An 18,763-nucleotide genomic window follows, 5' to 3' on the forward strand; every position below is an offset into this window, starting at 1 on the left:
ATCACGGAACAGAGTTTGGTTTTTTGGGTTTTTTTGCACAAGCTTGTGGGCCAGCAGTACGTCCCTGAGGAGAGAACAAGATGAGACAAACTAAAGAAAGAAGTGGGAGGAGGAGTAGGAAGATATCTATGTTTAAGTGATTTAACCCCATAATAATAATAACAAAATAGTCTATTTTGAGTCTTCTGCTTTTTGCTTATTTGATGCTGAATATATTGTTTCAGTTATATTTTAGTTGAGAAGATTGGTGCTCTCTAAGCCCCTAAAATAGAATATGGAGATAGAGACAGCAGAAGCAGAATGGTTGCCAAAGTGAAATGATCTGGAGTGCTGAGCACTGCATCAGCCCACACACTGGCCCACCCCGAGGACAGTGATGCAGAGAAGTCTTAGATGGTGCTCCCTGCTTGGAAAAATGATGTCAGTATTGGCGGACCCGAGACTAACCGAAGGCTAACCAAAATAAACTCATTAAATGTGCTTCTGTATAGCATAAAGAACCCATTCTCTGTGCAGTGCACCTTTGTGTTGGGCTTGTGCTCTTTAATAACAGTGCTGCTGACAGCTTCACAGCCGGCACATAACAGTGCACTTACTAAATATAAGTACTTCATTAGCATCTAGCATACTTCTGCTACCACAAAAATAACAAGAAATAGCCATACTGTGGGGAAGGTCAATGGTGCTTGCCAGGAAAGGTGTGCACAAAGTGCTACGTGCCTGGGACAGACTGGATTTTTGACATGTTCTTATTCCACAGAAGCCGATAGTCTCAGAGTAAGGCAAGCAGAACAGAGGTTTAATTAGGTAGCTGATGTGAACTGTACCCTCCCAAAAAGGAGAGGAAGAATATCAGGCCCCATGGGACAGCACTACTTTTCAGGTTTATAAAGAAAGACTTTTTCTTGGTACCATTTCTGGAATTTCAACAATGACGGAAGGTGCTTTAGGATGGAGACACAAGCATACTCTAAGGGTCAGACATTTTAAGAGGCTGAACTTCACAAGCGCTAGTGACCCCAAAACTAAAAACCTACAGTTCTAGACAAAGAACTCCATCAAAGACCTTAGGGGGGATATCAGAACCTGTATTCTGGAGGCATCAGTTGTTCCCATTGTTTAAAATATTTTGTTCACTAAGAGAGATGAGCCCTCAGAAGAGGACTTCCTGGGTACTGCCATGGAAGGTTCCCAGGGAAGAGGCAGTCCACTGGCTCTCTGACAATTAGCTACAGAGATTGGAATTTATTTTTACAGTTTCTGGGAACTTATACTAGAAATGCATCTTCTCTTCAAGGTTGTTGAAAAACAGGATGTTTTTCTCCCCAAAAATGGTGATGTGGCAGTTATTTCATTATGAGGTGTGTTTAGTGCTCATGCATGCACAAACAACATAACGTAGCTGTCCAAAGTGTAATGATTCCATAGTTTTCTTCCTGCACATAAGACAAATGAAGAAGAGTGACACCTGGCAATGATGCTGGCTTCCAGCATCAGTAGTTTGGGATGTATGCATAATACATCCCACCTCAGGCCAGCTCTGTAGTATAGTGGATGTCTCTTGGATGCCAGTATTTGACATCCATTTAACTCAGGTGGTTCTGATCTTGTAGCTTTTTATCTTATCCTAAGATAAGATTCTTATCCCAAACTGATGAAAACTCCTTGATCTCAGTGTGTGAGAGAAGGGAAGAATAAATTCCTAACTGATGCAAATTAACATGGATTTATTGACTTCAGGGCATGTTTACAGTTGCTGAAAATCTGTTCCAGAAACTATGATTCTGATTTAAAATTATGATCACCCTTGAACCGCGTGTGTGGAGTTGTTGAATTTTTTACCTCTAGCTGTAACATGAAGACTTACAACAGCTCCACCTGACCCAGAGAAATTTTATTTAACATAGACCTACTACAAAATTACACTTTGTCCATTAGAGGATGGATGTGTATTTTACCTACCTATCTGCATACATCATATATATTCTTATATATTTATTTGTTAAATTTATCTGGGACTTTTATTGCAAAATTGATGTCCTACTTTGCCCCATGGGAGTATTCAGATGAAAATGAGTTACTCATGGACAAAGGAGAGGTGTAAAAACCAATGCAAACAGCTCATTTAATAATTTCTGTTATGTAAAAAAGCAATCTTGAGTGTCTTTGAAGATTTTTTTTTCTATGTCAAATAGGACAAACTGAAAGGAGAAACAACGTTACTGGAGTTGAACAAACTGATTCTCAGCCTTTTTTCAGGACTTAAATTCTGAAAGCTATTTGTTTACCATTATTTATTATACCATTTTAAGCTATATATTGGTTCAAAATCTGTAGCTAACAGCAACAGCTGTTCAGCTTTTATCAGTTCTAATGCAGAAATTTGAACTCATAAAGTAAACCAGTTTTTGGCCCACTCACTTTTCTAGCATATTCTAAAGAAATAAATGCAAACTCAAGCCATTCCTAATAGGGTGAATCTGATAAAAAAATTAGTTTGTTTCTTATATTGTATCACTTAAAATTTAGAGGAATCCATCTACTGAAATTAGAAGCAGAATTTTTCTTATTATTAGAATGACTGTTCCCGTATGCAACTTTCTATACAGAATATTTTCAAATATATTTATGGTAAAAATATATGACTTTCCTTTGACAGATATATTACTTGGAAGAATCATCAGGGAATATTGTTCATGTGCATGTATCTATCAGTGAGGAAGCAAGACCTAAGTATGCTTGACAGTGTTATGTAAAAATACGAAATACTTAGCAAACACATACATAAATATCCTTTTCTGCATTTGATTATTGAAAAATAGTGGATATAGTTTGGCTTTTATCTGTAATAACACTAACAGTAACAAAACATAGAAAAATGGAACGAGTAACTTGTTTATATCATGAATCATCCAATGTTTACCTTTCTGTGAAGCTGGCAATTACAAAAACTGGGAAGGAAAATCCTGTTTTCACATACTCCAATGTTTCTAGAGAACTCTTCATAGGACTATGAAGAAAGGTTGGGGTTTTTTAAGACTGTGTGGAAAAGTTTTGTTCTTTTTTAATTTATTTTACATTTCAAGTGTAAAAAAAAAAGAGTAGGAAAAGGCACTTTGATTTAAAAGAATTTTGTGATGTTTAATCTGCAAGATGTATGACTGAGGATATGTGTGGGAGCAGGTTTGTAATTCCCATCTTTCCAAGTCTTTTTTAAGATAAGATCTTTAAAGTTTCCAATTCCAAATACCCTAAGTTTAGAACATGAAACTTTTCAAATTATTGGGCCTCAAGGATGCCAGTTTACATAGCTACCTGGAAAAGGTTTCCCTGATTTAATTACAATATATAAATAATTTAGTTCTAACTAATGGTTAAATCAGTTTTATATCACCATCTAAAACTTTACAAGGCAACAGACTCTCAATGTAGGTAACAACCACAGATTATTCAATTACATAGATGGCCTTCTAACACTAAATGCTCAGTGAAAATTCTTAATTGTATGTGATTCTGATGTACACCAGTTGGAATGAGACAAATGTAAAGAAATCACAAGCATGTAAAAGATTGGGGAGTTTGGTTGGGTTTTTTTTCCTTTCTCATAAAAGGAACAGTTATCTACAGGAACATGTATTTACCCATTTAAAAATGCTCCAAGGTCTGGAACTTTGAATGTTAAGATGAAAGCAATTTTTATTTTCACATCTTGTATAAATGTGGTCAAAATCAATTCTGTTCTAAGTTTTTGTTTCAATGGAGTTCCACCCACTTATTTGCAACCTGTGAAGCTCACAGAGTATTTTATAAGAATACTCACTTAGATTTTCACAGCTGCCCATGGCATTTAGAAACATTAATTTTTGTGGAAAACAGTCTCCCCAAAAAACATTGCCTATATGAAGATAATTTTATGGAGAGTGTAAAAAACCTATTTTCTGATATACAATCAGAATTCCAGTTGACTTGAAAAGCAGTACAACAAACTTAAACCTAGTTTGGGTAGCTCACATATATAACTGCCAATTTTATAGCTATGAAAACTAATAATTAATTTTTTTCCAGTTGCACAGATGATGCATGCACATATATACTTGATTTTGGCTTCTTGTACATCTAACTTACTATAAAATGGTTATCTGTGCTTATCGCCATAATATCAGCCTCCCAGCTATGCATTAAATGATATGACAAGCTTCTGTTCATCTGTTTTTACATCCATTCTCTCAGGACAGATGTCTGTGAAATGTTCTGATTTATTTTGGTTGCTTTTTTTTTAATTTATGTATATTTGAGAAATCAATTGATACATGTGTGACCGTGTTCTTCAGTGCTTATGTTAACAAGGCCAAAGCAAAAAAGCACACCTTGTATGTAAGTAGAGGGGTCTATTATTTTTTCATGTTCTCAACAGAAATCCTCCTGATATCTTATGCTGCTCCCAAAGAATGGACATGCTGAAACAAAGACCAACACTATAAACTTACTCTCATATTAAGGCAAAACTTAGGAATACTAGGTAGAATGGTTGCAAGTCTCCTGCTGCAACTAATAAATTTATAAAATAGTATTTTCTTACTATTACAACTCAAACACAAGTCAACAAGACTATGCTTACAGAGTAAAGTAATTTAGAACAGTAAATCTCTCCAGTCAAAATTCATCTTAATAGCTATTGCATAGCCCTCTGTTCATAGAAAAGCTCTGTAGCAATGAGATGGCCAAGTTGTATGGTGTCAGGCACAAGTACTGAGTAATTCCATGGCCCAGTCCAGCTCCCACTGAGATTCAGGAGATTTTGAATGAGACTGTAGAAGATCCTGGCAAACCATTTGACATTTTATGTCATTGGAATGACAGGGGCATTTCTTGCCTGCCTACAACTGAATGTAAATTTAAGGGAACAAAGAATACTGATCAAGATCTAGCTGTATAATTGAGTGAAAGCAAATTTACAAGTAGCAGGCAGATGCCAGTTTAGATGATTTTATTTTTTACATTAAATAAGCAGCAAAACATTAGTGTTCTGCTTTGTTTACATTTATCACTGCCATATGTCAAATTAGGAAAAAAATTCCCCTTAGTCAGAGTGGTATTTTGGAACATGAGCTGTGAAATATTTTCAAATACAGAATGATGCAATTTAACAGAAACTACTGCAGAACCTAACTGTAGCACCTTAATTGATCACCCTGAAATTTTTCTTAAATAAAACAAGATAACTATATTCCAAACTACTTTAAAAGTAACTTTTTTTCAAATTCCATTTTTAATATAAATTAATTATTAACATGAACCATAAAGAGTTAGGAAAAATAGACACAAAAGGTTAAAAAAAAAAAAGAAAGCAACGCCAGCAATCCTTCTACTCAAAGGCCCTGTTAATCTTTGGCAACATTCATTGAATGTGACTGAGTGGCTTTCTACTTCACATTTCTAAGTTTCATCACGTATGTCCAAACACAGTAATGCTGATAGTTTATAAGAGAATCTACATAAATTTTAATTACTTGTCTCATAGTCTCTTCTCAACAGATAAATTTAATCCCTTCGCTTTTTAACAAGTGAAGGGTTGGATCAATGGAAGAACATATTACATGCGCTTAAAATTAACTTTAAAGAGACTGAAATAAGGCACCCACATTCTAAACTGTCACATTTAAATGTTGGTAAGATTATTCTCCTGATAATACCTTCAACCTTCCATGTTAAAAATATTTTGGCCAAAGACCATGAGACTGCATTCGCTATTTATCTTTGCAAGATAACTGTGCAAATTTATTAGCCCAATATTTATGTAGAATTCAGTGTTTTAATAATAAGATCTTCATGTGTAAAACCAGCACAATGAGGTAAACAATTTGGACATGAACACTGTTCTTCACACATCCCTGTGAGACTCAGGGAGTTCCAAGATTCTCTTACCCAAGCAAATGCTCACACCAATCAAACACTGTGCCATGTTTTAGAAATTAAGCGAGGAAAATAAGGGCTTAAAATTGTTTGTCTGGTTTAAAAAAAAAACAAAACAAAACAATTTGCGTGTTCTTGCATAGCAAAAAAAATAAAATAAAAAATTCAGCATCACTATTTAGTAGTTAAAAAAAATTAAGCATATTAAAAATAGGAGGCCAGGCATTCCGCATCTAAACTGGAAGCTGTCTATAAACCTATCATTTGCAGACTAGCCAGCTGCAAATCAGTTTTCTGACACTGTTTCATATCCTAGTTCCTACACAGATGTTAGAATGATTTGGGGACCAAACTATGACACATTAAATATGTTTTTGTTTGCTAGGAGAAATCCTTCTAGATTGCAAACAGGTAACTGTTGAGTTTGCCAACCTATCATTGCTTTCCAGAAAGGCAAGCAAATAAATTTTAACTTCAGTGGCAGAGCTATTGAAATTGTTAAACAAACAGAACCAAACTGATTTTGGCTTTATTTCAAACACTGAAGGTATGCACTATTTTTCAAAAACAGAAAAACAGACGAATGAATTTCAGATTTAGTGCTATACTGCAAGTAGGTTTATTAGAATTATGACCTCATTGAAAATACTGCGAGCCTCCCAATCCAGAGAGTCCCAAACTAAAATCTTCAGCTAAAAATATCTTGAACTACCAGGAATCTCAAAATCTAAGGGAACTTGTCCTGAATGGAACCAAAATCCTAGATTCCAATGTGAGTCCATGTTTGCCTGTGCTTCCATACCTATTAAAGGAAGTACATTTTGAATGCTACAGTATTTACTTGGGCTGTTACCAGTTGGTGGACAAAATCCTCAAGCCCAGAGCTGACAGAGAAGAAATGAAAAAAACACTTGACATCAGGACATGCTTTTGCTGCCTCTCACTTGCAGGCTCCTGCCGTTCTGATGAGAAGGGGCTGAAACGACACCTCAGTTGTAAGCCATCTGATTCTGGCTTGAATTTTACTGTCGTCTGCATTTTGGCGCTTGACAAAATCCCTATGATTAATAAAAAGGCAGTTGTGCTCGCTTCAACATTTCAATTCTACGGTCGCTTTAGCAGCCGCCTTGTCACCGAAAAAAAATTAACATTATTAACGTTTCTCCCCTTCCCCGCGCCATCACCCTTTCCAGGTGCCGCTCCGGGCTCCCTGGGGGAGCGCGGGCCCGCACCGCCGGCGGGGATGCTGTCTAGAGAATAAAAAAAGCACCGGCTCGGCCGAGATGCCCTCGCTCTGGTGAGGGAGCTCCTCGCCGGGTGCGCAGGCACTAGCGCTCAGCGGGAAAGGGCCACTGGCGAGGCCGGGCCGCCCTCGCCCCTCCGGGCGCGCTCGGCCGCGGGGCTGCGGGAGCGGCCCCGCCGGCAGAGGGGCGGGGCCGGGCCGCGGAGGGGGCAGGGCCACCCGCCGCAGTCACCTCGCACATACCGCGCCGGGAGGAGGGAAAAGGGCCCCGCTCCGGCGGAGGGATACAGCCCCACGTATATAGCGGGACGGCGCAGGCTCACAGCCCCAGCACTCTGCGAGCCGCGCCGGGAGGAGGCAGCAGCCGCCGCCGCCGCTCGTGGTCGCGCAGTTCGTGCAGCCGCCGCCGGGCCCGCCATGGTAGGGGCTCACTCGCTTCGCTGGGCGCGGCACGGGGTGGCCGGGCTGGTGCGGGGGCAGGCGCGCAGGGGGCTCGCTGCGGAGCCGGGGACGGTCGGGTCGGAGGAGCCGGGCTGTCCCCGGGGAGGAGCGGGGGATGGGGTGGGGGGAGCCCCGCGGGAGCCCTTCCCTCCCGGATTCCCGCGGGGTGAGCGGGCTGGTCATTGCGGACGCCTCCTCGCCACCTCCCTGCAGCGTTTCGCGGGATTGCCGCGGAGCTGCGGCCCTTACTCTTCAGCCGCTTCCTTCCCGTTTCCTTGGGCCTGCCGTGTTGGCGCCCCGGCCCCGCGCCCTCCCGCCCCGCCTCGCCTCCCCTCCCCTGCGGAAAGGGCCGGGCGCGTCTCCCCGGGGCCGCGGCCCCAGCGCCGGGCAGGGCGCGTTGCGGGGCGGGGCGCGGGTCTGCGGGCGAAGATCCCGCTCGGCTCCGGCACCAGCTGCACTGCGCAGGGAGCGGGGGGGCGGCCGGGGGAGGGCACCGCGCTGCAGCTACTGCGCCCCCCCATCCCCCAAAAAAAACGCAACGGCGGCGGCGAAGCCCATCGCTGTCTGCATTACATCATGTCTCCTCCTCTTCCTCCCGGCCCCCGCGCACCCCCCGGCCGCGGGGGACCGGGGCGCAGTGCGCGTTGCTCGGTTGGAAGCGGCCCAGCGCCCGCATGGGGGGCTCGGAGGAGGGGGTGCAGCCTCCCCTCTCCCCGGGGGCTGCGGGGGAAGAGCCGCTGCCTCCGCCACCCGGGGGAGGGAAGGGGATGGGGAGGGAAGGCTGGCTGCGGAGCCCAGACGCCCTCGCGGCTGAAGGATGAGGACGTGGTGTGGCCCCCGGCTGGAGAGGGAGGGAGGAGAATCGGGGACGCACTGCAGCAGTGGGTGGCTGCTGGCCGGGAAGGGCGCCTGTTGCGCCGGCGGGCTGCGAGCTTCCCGCCCCGCCGGGCCGGCGGTGCCGCCGGAACGCGGCGCAAAGCATCCTCCGGGCGCTGCGGGGCCAGCCCGCGCTCCTCGCAGGAGAGAGCCAGAGGAAGGGCTGGGGTTTTCCCGGTGACTTTTCGCTTCCGACGAGAGCGACGATACAGTTGCAGGCTGACCTCTAATCGCTTTTTGGCAATCTGGGTGTTCCTCGGCTCTGTCTCTGCATCTCCCCTTCCCATAGGAGAAGGCTGACATCACCAGGATAGGATCTGATGACTTGGCTGGGTGGGGTGATGGCTCCAGCCCTTGGGTACCTTTGTCCTGTAGCTGGGGCGAGCGGCAGTGGCTGTGCCTGTTGCTCGGGAAGGTGAACCCTTGCCGGTGTAGAGTTGGGTTGCGTGCCTCGGGCATCGCCGGGTGTGTGAAGGTTTTGAGGGTTTTTGTTTGGGTTTTTTTTCTGTGCTTGTTTTTTAAATTTGAAATACGATTTTTAGAAACGGTCAGCGAGCTCCGACTAATGGGGCAGTGAGCTGGTGCTGTGGGCTGGAGGTTTTTTGCCGAGGTGTGGCTCTGTTTCCTGTTCTGCAGGGCACTGAGTCTGTTATGTAAATTCCTTAGATAATCTTTAAGTAAAACCTCGCATTTTCTGGAAAATCGCAAAGAGTGCAGGAAGTCGATCTGGATTTTGAACACAAGCCTTCTGCTGTTATTAAAGAAGATTTATTAAATTTGAACTCTGTCTTTAGCTGATACCGTTTCTACCCTTTTCTCCCTCACTCAACTGTGCATATAGGGAATTCTTTAGTTGTTACATACAGACATAAAAACAAACAAACACCACCCCCCCACCCTGCAACACCTAATTACAGGTGAAATCTGTGTATTTCCCTTTACATATAGAGCAGATTTTCAACCCTGCCCTATTCTCCTGTGCGTGAGCTTAACAGATTGTGTAGCTGATTAATTCTCTGTTGGATTTGCTGCTCTTTACTGCAGTTAAGTGCTTTTGTACTTAAATAATAGTATTTTAGGACAATAAAGGTGCCTACTTTGATGTACAAAATTCTCTGTTCTGTTAGTAAGAAGTCCAATAAAATGAGTTTAAGAGGAGTTAGTGCCTTGTATTCTCCAGTATCTATGATTAGATGTGTAAAACCCCCTTTTTTTCCCTTTCTTAATTACTAGAAAAAGGCGTATTTTCCCATAAAGAACTGGTTAGCTCCTTTGAGTCCAAACAGTGGAGCTTTTTGTGATGCTCTATCCATAGACAAGGGAGAGGCTTCTGGAAGGATGTGGCTAGCACAGTTAAGCCCTGGAAAGCCTGTTTGATTGCCCACAGGGCTGTATACCTCTGGATGCTGCAGTGGCCTCTGGATGTTCAGAAGGTCATAAGCAGGTGTTTGAAAACTTACCACCTAAAATTATGTATAAAACAACCCATATATCATGATGAAGCACCTTAAACTGCTTGGCTGAGGGGGAAAAATATGATGCATGAAAACTGTCATTTTCTTTGTCAGAGGTGGCAGAAATCTCCGTAATACTGAGTTGTAGTTCCTCCTAATATTCCAGCAGAGTCCTTTCTGTGGAGCTCACCAGTGCCGGTTGGTTGCTGCTGTGAGGCAGGGAGGGCGAGCAGGGCTGGAGCAGTGGGCAGCGTGTCAGCCCACGCGTGTGCAGATCCCCCCACGCACTGCTGGGGCACTGTACCGCCGGGAGTGATGTGTGATGCAAAACCCCAAACACATGTCATTAAGGATTTCATGCCTCTCTGACCAATTGCAAGGAGCCTGCCTATGTCCTTTACTGGACCAAATTGGATTCACCAAGTTGCAGGATGGCATGTCTGCTTCTTCATATGCAATTCCAAAAGAAGTTAGCTTATATGCATTTGGAAACAGCTGCATGGTGTAGGTGATTGGAGTCCCCTTGCAGAGGCAGAATTCCAGGGTTTGAAAGTGGCTTGTGAAGGTAATGATAAATCACTGCTGAAATTTAAAGGAAGTGCCTTATGGCTTGACATAGCTAGAGATGAACAGTATTCTAAAATGTTCTATTCTTCGTGTAGGCTGATCAACTGACTGAAGAACAGATTGCTGGTAAGTGTTTTGATGAGAATTTTTTTTTTTTGCTAACTCTTGTGACTAAAAGAAAATAAATTATCTCAAACATAATGGAAAAAAACATTTTTGACAATTTTAAGTCTGTTACTAACACTGTTCTGAAAAGCACTCACTTGAAACCAAACTAGAAAAAACAAACAAAAATGTTCTGGAATATTACTGGTTCATTGCCTCTTAATTTAGAGTGCTTGTTCCTTGGACTACAGATAATGATTTTTTTTTTTTTTTAGACTTTCAAACTTGAGCCAAGTACTTCTAGATTTCTTGCAAACAGAAATAATTGCTAGACTCAAATGCACTACTTGGAGTCAAAGCAGACCTAGGTACTCTTTAATGAAGTGAAGATAAACTAGAAGTGAAATGGCAACAAATAAATCTCAGATGGGTTTATTACATCTTATTATAAACCAGTGTCTTTTAAATGAAACTTTTAATAGACTACCTGTAATTCAGACTGGTTAGGGAGAAGGAGCGTTATTTGACCTTTTGTAGACCAGTCACCCACTTCTGGCTGACGCTAATTCCTGTTGTCTGCTGCCTTAAAAATAGGTGGTAAATGACAACACTTTTGTTCCTGTAAGTCTGTTAATGGTAAAGGGAACCCAGTGGGTCCTTTCACTTACTGCAGACAGCTGCTGTTTATGGAGCAACTGTACCTCAGGCAAGATGCAGATGCATGGAAATGCATTATAGAGGTGTAATGCAGATAATAGCCACATGAAATGAGGTTGAATATACTGTGCAAATTGTGTTGGTACTGTAAGTAAAGTTTTTTATTGATATTTGAGTATGTTCATTCTCTCAATACATGAACAGTTAGATAAGACGAGAAAATATTTTTTAGATTTTCACCAGCTCTTGTCAGTGGAGTGTGTTTTTGGTATGTGATTTTTCTCATGCTCGTGATGTTACTAAACACTGGGACTGTTTCTGCCTCTAGAATTCAAGGAAGCCTTTTCCCTGTTTGACAAAGATGGTGATGGTACTATCACAACAAAAGAACTGGGGACTGTCATGAGGTCACTGGGTCAAAATCCAACAGAAGCAGAATTGCAGGATATGATCAATGAGGTAGATGCTGATGGTAAGTGTTGGAAAGGTGCTGTGATCATCTTAAATATGTATGACCTCCACACCTCGGCTTAGACTGCATAGGGAAGACTGCGATGTTGACCACTTAAAGCAGTTCCAAAATACTTGTTAGAATCTAAACTCAGAAGGTAGTCAAAGATGCTATCAGCATTAGTGAGACTGCAAAAAGGGGGGGGATGGGCAAAGTTATGCTATTTGTCTTTAATATTTTATGGGTCACAGGCTTCCTATTGCTATCTGGCTTGCCCTGACCTGATGTTAACCTGTCTTTCCATCCAGCTTTTCTGTATGTGTTTTTTCAGCCCATGTTGCTCTTGATAGCTTTACCAATATTTGTGGTAAGAGTGGTAGGAGTGGAATAGTGTTTTCAATTCTTGGAAGTTTAGCACAACAGGAAGAGACTATATAGTCTACATAATGTATTAGACCCCCTAATAGATGGGGGCATACGGGAAGAAAACCCTTCCCATATCAAGACTAACAAAATTATTTTAAATGCATGCTAGAAAGGGTCACTACACATTTTGTTTCTGCAACTCCACGTGGGCTAACAGTTATAGAAAGGAAAAGTGCTTTTTCACTGATGTCAAGCCTTTGGTCTTGTGTTGGTTGTGCTAGTCATTTTTCTTTAACATCTTTGTAAAAGAAGAGTGAAAGTGTATTGGCAAGAGTATAAATTATCTGAGTATCAGGATATGTTATTTAGACTACTTTCTTAAAAGTGCAAATTGACCTTAATTGATAAGTCTTTGCAAATAATGAAAAACTTCAGGGTTTGCAGTGGTATATAGAGGTTGTGTATAGTGACTTCTCTAGGCTGCAGAGCACAAGGCTATTCTGGTAGATTTAAAACAAAAGGAGACTGAGGACTTCAGATAAGTATGCCTGCCCATCTGTTTAAATTTGGGTTACAGCAGAATGCTTTGCTGTTATTCTACATGTTCTTTGAGGGTTTTTCAAAGCTGAGTATGAGATGTACTCATATTTAACTGGTACATAAAGCTGACCATGATAATAAATAGCTGTGTATGTCTCCGGCTGGAATCCTTAGGATGCAAGAGTTTTCTTAAACTGCATTTATTTAGCTGCTTTGCTGTGTTTACATTATGAGTTTGAATACTTCTTTCAAGCAATGTGTAGCTCTTAGTTGCACAGTAAAGTATTTAATTCAATTTTGTGAACTATTTAATGTGCCTTTTTGGCATATAAAGCTGAATCCTGACTATGCAAATCTAGTTTTTTCACCATACTGATTTTCTCCTAGTTTGAGCAGCTTGAAATTTACATTGTTATTTTTCATTCAAAGCTTAAAAATCTTAAGGGGGAGGCCTGGATGTTAAACAAGGATTTTCAGTTTTGCAGTCAAATACCTATAAGAACACCTACAGCTAAGATTATTGGTAATAACAAATAGTGGCAGCTTTTCTCTTGTCTTTGGAATTTGCAGATCCTTGTTGCCCCCTTAAAACGGTGCATTGCTTTTGTGGTGTACAGTTTGGGTTGATAAGGCAGTTGATTTTTAGAAAGAAACAAGTATTTATGTGCAGTTTAATGAAGTGTAGTTCTCCAAAATTTTAGATAACGTGGATTTGTAATGCCAGCTTTATTATACATTTCCTTCTGGAGTATTCCACAGCAATTGAGAGATTCTAAAGAAACTAAAAGATTCATTTTTGTGGGAGTGATTCGAAGTAAAGATGAGCCTTATCTTTTAAGACTGGAGCATCAGACTGACATTTTACTTGCAGCCTGAGTGGCAAATGGTATGGCTTGACCTGGAGAGAAGGCAACAGTTGATTTTGTTGTGCTGAAACAGTGGCTGCTGTGGCTACTGCACACTGTAATACCAAAAAAGGCAGTGGTAGCAATTTAGAGAGAAGAACCAGTTCTTCTGTAAGTATAGTTAACAGAGAATCTGTCAATCTTGGCTAAGTAAAATGCCAGATTTTTTTTTTTAATAAAGAACAGCATGGAAGTTTAATTTTTGGGAGTTTCTTTTTATTAAGGCAATGGCACTATCGACTTCCCTGAATTTTTAACCATGATGGCCAGAAAAATGAAGGACACAGACAGCGAGGAAGAAATCCGTGAGGCATTCCGAGTCTTTGACAAGGTATTAATAAAAGTACAACTACTCTTTAGAAGCAATAATGTTTATATTTTCCTCAGTGTTTTCTCTCTTCTTGTCTAGGAGGAGAAAAAGTCCTCTAGTAGAAGCAGAGGAATTAGAGTAGGGACTGTTCTGAAAATAGAACCAGGACTGTTCCGGCTGATTCTGCCTGCTTTACACAACAGATCTAAGCTTAAGGCTCGTCTATGAGGAAAACTTTCTGGCTTTTCCTTAGGAACGGAGATTAGCGGAATTTAATGCTTGGGGAATGTTGGGGTTTTTTTGAGGGGTGTGGGTGGAGGGGAGGATTTTTCTGTACCTTTGGACTTTGAGAGTGGAGTGGGGAAACATTTGCATGGATGCACAAGGTTTTATACTACTTTATGGAAGCTTTTAAAGTCAAGATGATGTCATCAGTATTTAGAGGGACATGAAGTGTTGCATGTTTTGTTTTCAACATGTGAACTTTGAAGTTGCTTTCATGAAAACTTAGAGGTCAGCTTCCTCCACCTTGTTTAAGAGTATTTGAGCATATGTCAGTTTTCCAGAACAGGGGTTCCCCTCTTTTGGATTGTTTGGATATGACGTGTTATAAGAGAATTGTGTTGAGCAGTGTGGCTGGTGCAGCTGTGAAGCTGATGCACACACATGTGTGGAAGAAGGCCTTACTACTTTTTATAGAAAAAAGTGTTAGTTTCTAGTACTTAGCCGAAAATGTGCTAGAAGTTACTTGGTTAGTACTTCATCTACCCTGTGGGGTTCTTTCTGCAGACTAGATTAGATTACTGTTTAAAGCCACTGAGGTAGGTTATCTGCTATTGATGGCCATGTCCTGCTCTCAGATAATGTGTTCTTCCACTATATGGGATTTCTGAAGTGACTGAGGATGAGATTAGGTTTAGGTATTACTAATGGGGACACTAGCTTAGAAGTGTCATTCCTCCTTTTTTTTTCCCCCACAAAACTTTGCACAACTCCTTATGAATAAAGTTTAAATACTTTCTTTGATTTCATTCTATATTATTATATCCAAGAAGCCTGACATGACACTATCTCTACAACCAGACTGCAGGTGGATAACACAGGAGAGGAAGCTGACTTTATTCCTGGTGGCAAAATGGGTCTCTCTTTGGCCTTGCTTAGGCAGCAGAGACTAAACAAAAACTTTGTTTCTTTTTGTTTCTGTGTTTATTTATGAAAGCTCTTTAAAAGCATTAAAAATACCATATCACAAGGACAAGTCAGGCATGCAGTTGTTATTACAGCACAGTAATTGTATAGAAGGATATGGTGTCATGCATGCCTCATAAGGCAGTGGGACTTGTACATACTGCAGTATGTACAGTGTGCCAGGTCTGTACATCTGTCCCAAGTGCCATGAGGCTAATTCAGAAGCAAGTTACTGGAAACCTAGATGTAGTTTCCAAGTTAATCAGTGTCGGGATTGTTGTTCATGGTCTTGTGCAACTCTTCTCTCATAGGATGGCAATGGCTATATCAGTGCAGCAGAACTACGTCATGTTATGACAAACTTAGGAGAAAAGCTAACAGATGAAGAAGTAGATGAAATGATCAGAGAAGCAGACATTGATGGGGATGGGCAAGTCAACTATGAAGGTAAAAAGATGCTTGTCTTGACTCAAAACCATTAGTCAGACTGAGGAAGGCCTGTTGTATAGGGCATTAATTTTTAATACTTGAGACACTGGTTTATTTGCTTGTCCACTTTTGTGGACAAAACCATGGATGCACCGAAAGGTGCTTTTTTATGCCAACTGTATTTAAGACATTTTTGAGTTGAAGTACTCTAGAGACAGTAAATCACAGTGACTTTTTTATCTTTTCAGAATTCGTACAGATGATGACTGCAAAGTGAAGAGACCTCCTTTACACCTTTTTTCCTCTAGAAGAATCAAATTGAATCTTTTACTTACCTCTTGCAAAAAAAATGTTCATTTATTCATTCTGTTTCTGTATAGCAAAACTGAATGTCAAATTACCTTCTGTCCACAAACTGCATGTAATGGTTGGTGGTCCTGTCCCCAAAAGATAAAGTTAAACATCAGTTTTACAATATAAATAATTGTACTACCTTGAAAATAAAAAAAAAAAAAGGAAGCACTTAGTGAACTCAAAAGTTCCATTTGCTAATGACTATTACACTGTTTGGGCTGGCCAGTTTTTCATGCATGCAGCTTGACAATTGAGCACAGTCAGACATGTGTATTAAAAGGAAAAAAACAACCTAAAGGATCCACTCTTTTGTTCAATAGTGGATTCTAGTTCAATTTGTAGTGTAAATTGTCATAGCTGGTTTACTTTAAAATTGGTTTATACCTCAGGATGGTATGCAGCAAAATGGTTGAAGGATGCAAAACTTAAAGAAAATGCCCTAAAGGTTGAATGGTTCTCCTGTACGTAGCAGTGTGCTCCAAAAATACGATGATCTTAACTATGGATGGCATGTCTGTGTTAAAATACTGGTTTAACATTGTCTGCATTGCACTATAGTGAAACGGGTGTCAGGCTGTTACCGTTCACAAAATTTTTAAAAGAAACCTTCACCAAGGGAGCATCTTTGGACTCTCATGTTTTTAAAACCTTCTGTACCATGACTTGGAGCTGGCGGAGTAGCCTGTGGACTTCAGCACAACTATCAACATTGCTGTTCAAGATATTACAATTTATGTCCATTCCAAGTTGTAAATGCTAGTCTTTTTTTTCCAATAAAAGACCATTAACTTAAAGGTGGTGTTAAATGCTTTGTAAAGTTAAAATATATATATATAATTGAGATAATAAACCAAAAAAGCAGTAGGAGGGAAGTGTTTCTATGAATGACTTGCTGCTAAATTATAATGCACATGTATGCAATAAGTTATCCCCTATCTTTTCAAGATGGCAAGAACTGACCTCCTGTAACCCAAGACCTTTGCTATAAATAAATGAACTTGTGCTTGCCTTTCATATTACGACAATGTTAATTTAGTTGGTCTCAAAGTCGTGTAATGCTGACTCGTCAACTATCAGCACAGAAGTAACACCTCATTTCACTACAGTGGAGAGCTCTGAGCATGCATGTCAATACTGGGGAAACATGTAAAGGTTGCTTATTTTTTTTGACAGGTTATAGAAACTAGTTGGAGAATTTAAACAGCATGGGCTTCATAGATATCTATGATTCTCAAACATGCCAAAAATGCATTTATCTACCCACAGAAAGAAAACAAAAGGACATTTTACAGTATGTATTAAAAAAACCAAACTAAGCCTTTTTGGAAACTGGGGCTATTATGTCTTGACTTATCTTCTCAAACACTTGCATGAATTTTGTGGGGTGGAGAAGAGGACTAGGGTTAATTTAAAAACGATCTTGTTACTTCTGCTTTGCATGCACTAGCAGTGCTTAGTCATTCCAGTTCTCTGAATAAGTGTTCTCTGATCCTTCAGCTTACCCATGAATGAGTGGCAAAGCAGCCGTGTGCAGTCTTCTTTGTCCGAAAGAAGAATGCTTTTTCTCTTTTTTTTTTTTAACAGCAGAGCCTCCATGTGGAAGGCTTTTATGCTTGGGAGGGAGGGATTACTGCATAAACACTTGACTGTAAGTTTGTTTCCAAATGTAACTAGAGTTGCAAACCTTAATTGCTTAATTGCCTTTGGTTTTGGAGAGTATGATACTATCTCTTGGAAGAGATGCCAGTCTCCATTCATCCTGTCTAACTGTGGTGCCTGTGTTAAGAACTTGGTTGCTTGAAATACAGCTTTGCTCAGTGAGGGGTCAAGAGACACCTCCAGAAGGCAATTGAGACTATCTGCCTTCACTGATATTCTTTTCCGGGGGGGGGGGGGGGGGGGGAGACCTGGGTGACTAGGGACCCAGACACCTTAACAAAGTGCCTAAAGGTTAGATGGGCTGAATGCAGGCAATTGTTTAGATATCATTTGTTGCAAAGGCTGATTGCTGTGGCTGCTGTCTTAGCAAACTGGCCACATGATGGGAATGTCTGACTACCATTTCAAAGTGGAGTCTTGCATAGCAGCTGCAAACTGCTACTTCAGTAGTGCTTGAGAATGGCTGCACTGATTCTGTAGACCAGCGTTTAAAGAGAACATACTCAAGAGACAGGCAAGGTAGGAGCAATGGTTGCAGCTCTGAACTAATTACTTCTGCCTGAGTGTGCAGAGATCTTGTCTAGTAGGTAAATGCTTCTTACCATCTATCTGTCATTCACTCACGGTTGGTAGGGTAGTTCATTTAAGAACAGCTGCTTTTAGCTTATTCAGTGTGCCCTGTGCTTGCTAGCAAACAGACCTCATCCTGCAAGAGGTTCTTGGCTTGATTAGAAATTGTCTGGCAGTGTGCAGTGTTGGTATGCCCTGTAACTGAATCTGCCTGGAGGTATCTAATTATTAACTGACTTCAGTACCACATCAACCTCGAGTAAATGTATCCTCTGTACAGGACTTTAGCTCTGTTCCCTTCTGCATAGTGAATATCTAGAAAATGAAATGGTGTCATCGAGGTCTTTTTTATTTCCTTTTTTACTTTTTTTTCCTGTGAGCGTGTGTGTGTGGCTTTGGCTTTTTCCAAATGTGAAAGTGTGGGCTGGATACACTTGGTGCATGGCTTAGAAACATGGGACTGGAAAGAACTTCCTGGGTCATCAGATCCAGTCCCCTGCTATTGCAGGCAACCATGTCATATAATCCTTTTAATAAACTGATCAAGCTTAAACACCTGCTTGTAAGTGGCTTGTTTTCATGGAAGTTCTGTAACTCGTTGCTCTCAACTGATGCAAGTAATATATGAAATATGAAGTTAATCAAAAGGTCCTCCAGCTTAGCTTTAGGTTTATCATTACATTTATCTAACTGACTTTCTTGAACCGGTTATTCTTTACACAACACTCAGGAAAG

The 18,763-nt window shown here is 41.0% G+C and overlaps 1 protein-coding gene across 1 annotated transcript; it reads left to right on the plus strand.

Moving 5' to 3' along the window:
- Positions 1 to 7,209: 7,209 nt before the first annotated feature.
- CALM1 (calmodulin 1) lies at positions 7,210 to 16,078 on the plus strand. The gene is made up of 6 exons (XM_027673381.1): positions 7,210 to 7,576; positions 10,590 to 10,620; positions 11,585 to 11,728; positions 13,743 to 13,849; positions 15,328 to 15,463; positions 15,694 to 16,078. The coding sequence occupies exons 1-6, from the start codon at positions 7,574 to 7,576 to the stop codon at positions 15,720 to 15,722; spliced, it is 450 nt and encodes a 149-aa protein (XP_027529182.1). The 5' UTR covers positions 7,210 to 7,573; the 3' UTR covers positions 15,723 to 16,078.
- The last annotated feature ends 2,685 nt before the right edge of the window (positions 16,079 to 18,763 follow it).

The sequence above is a fragment of the Neopelma chrysocephalum genome, unplaced genomic scaffold (assembly GCF_003984885.1).
Source record: "Neopelma chrysocephalum unplaced genomic scaffold, ASM398488v2 Primary Assembly neopelma1_24, whole genome shotgun sequence".
NCBI lineage: Eukaryota > Metazoa > Chordata > Aves > Passeriformes > Pipridae > Neopelma > Neopelma chrysocephalum.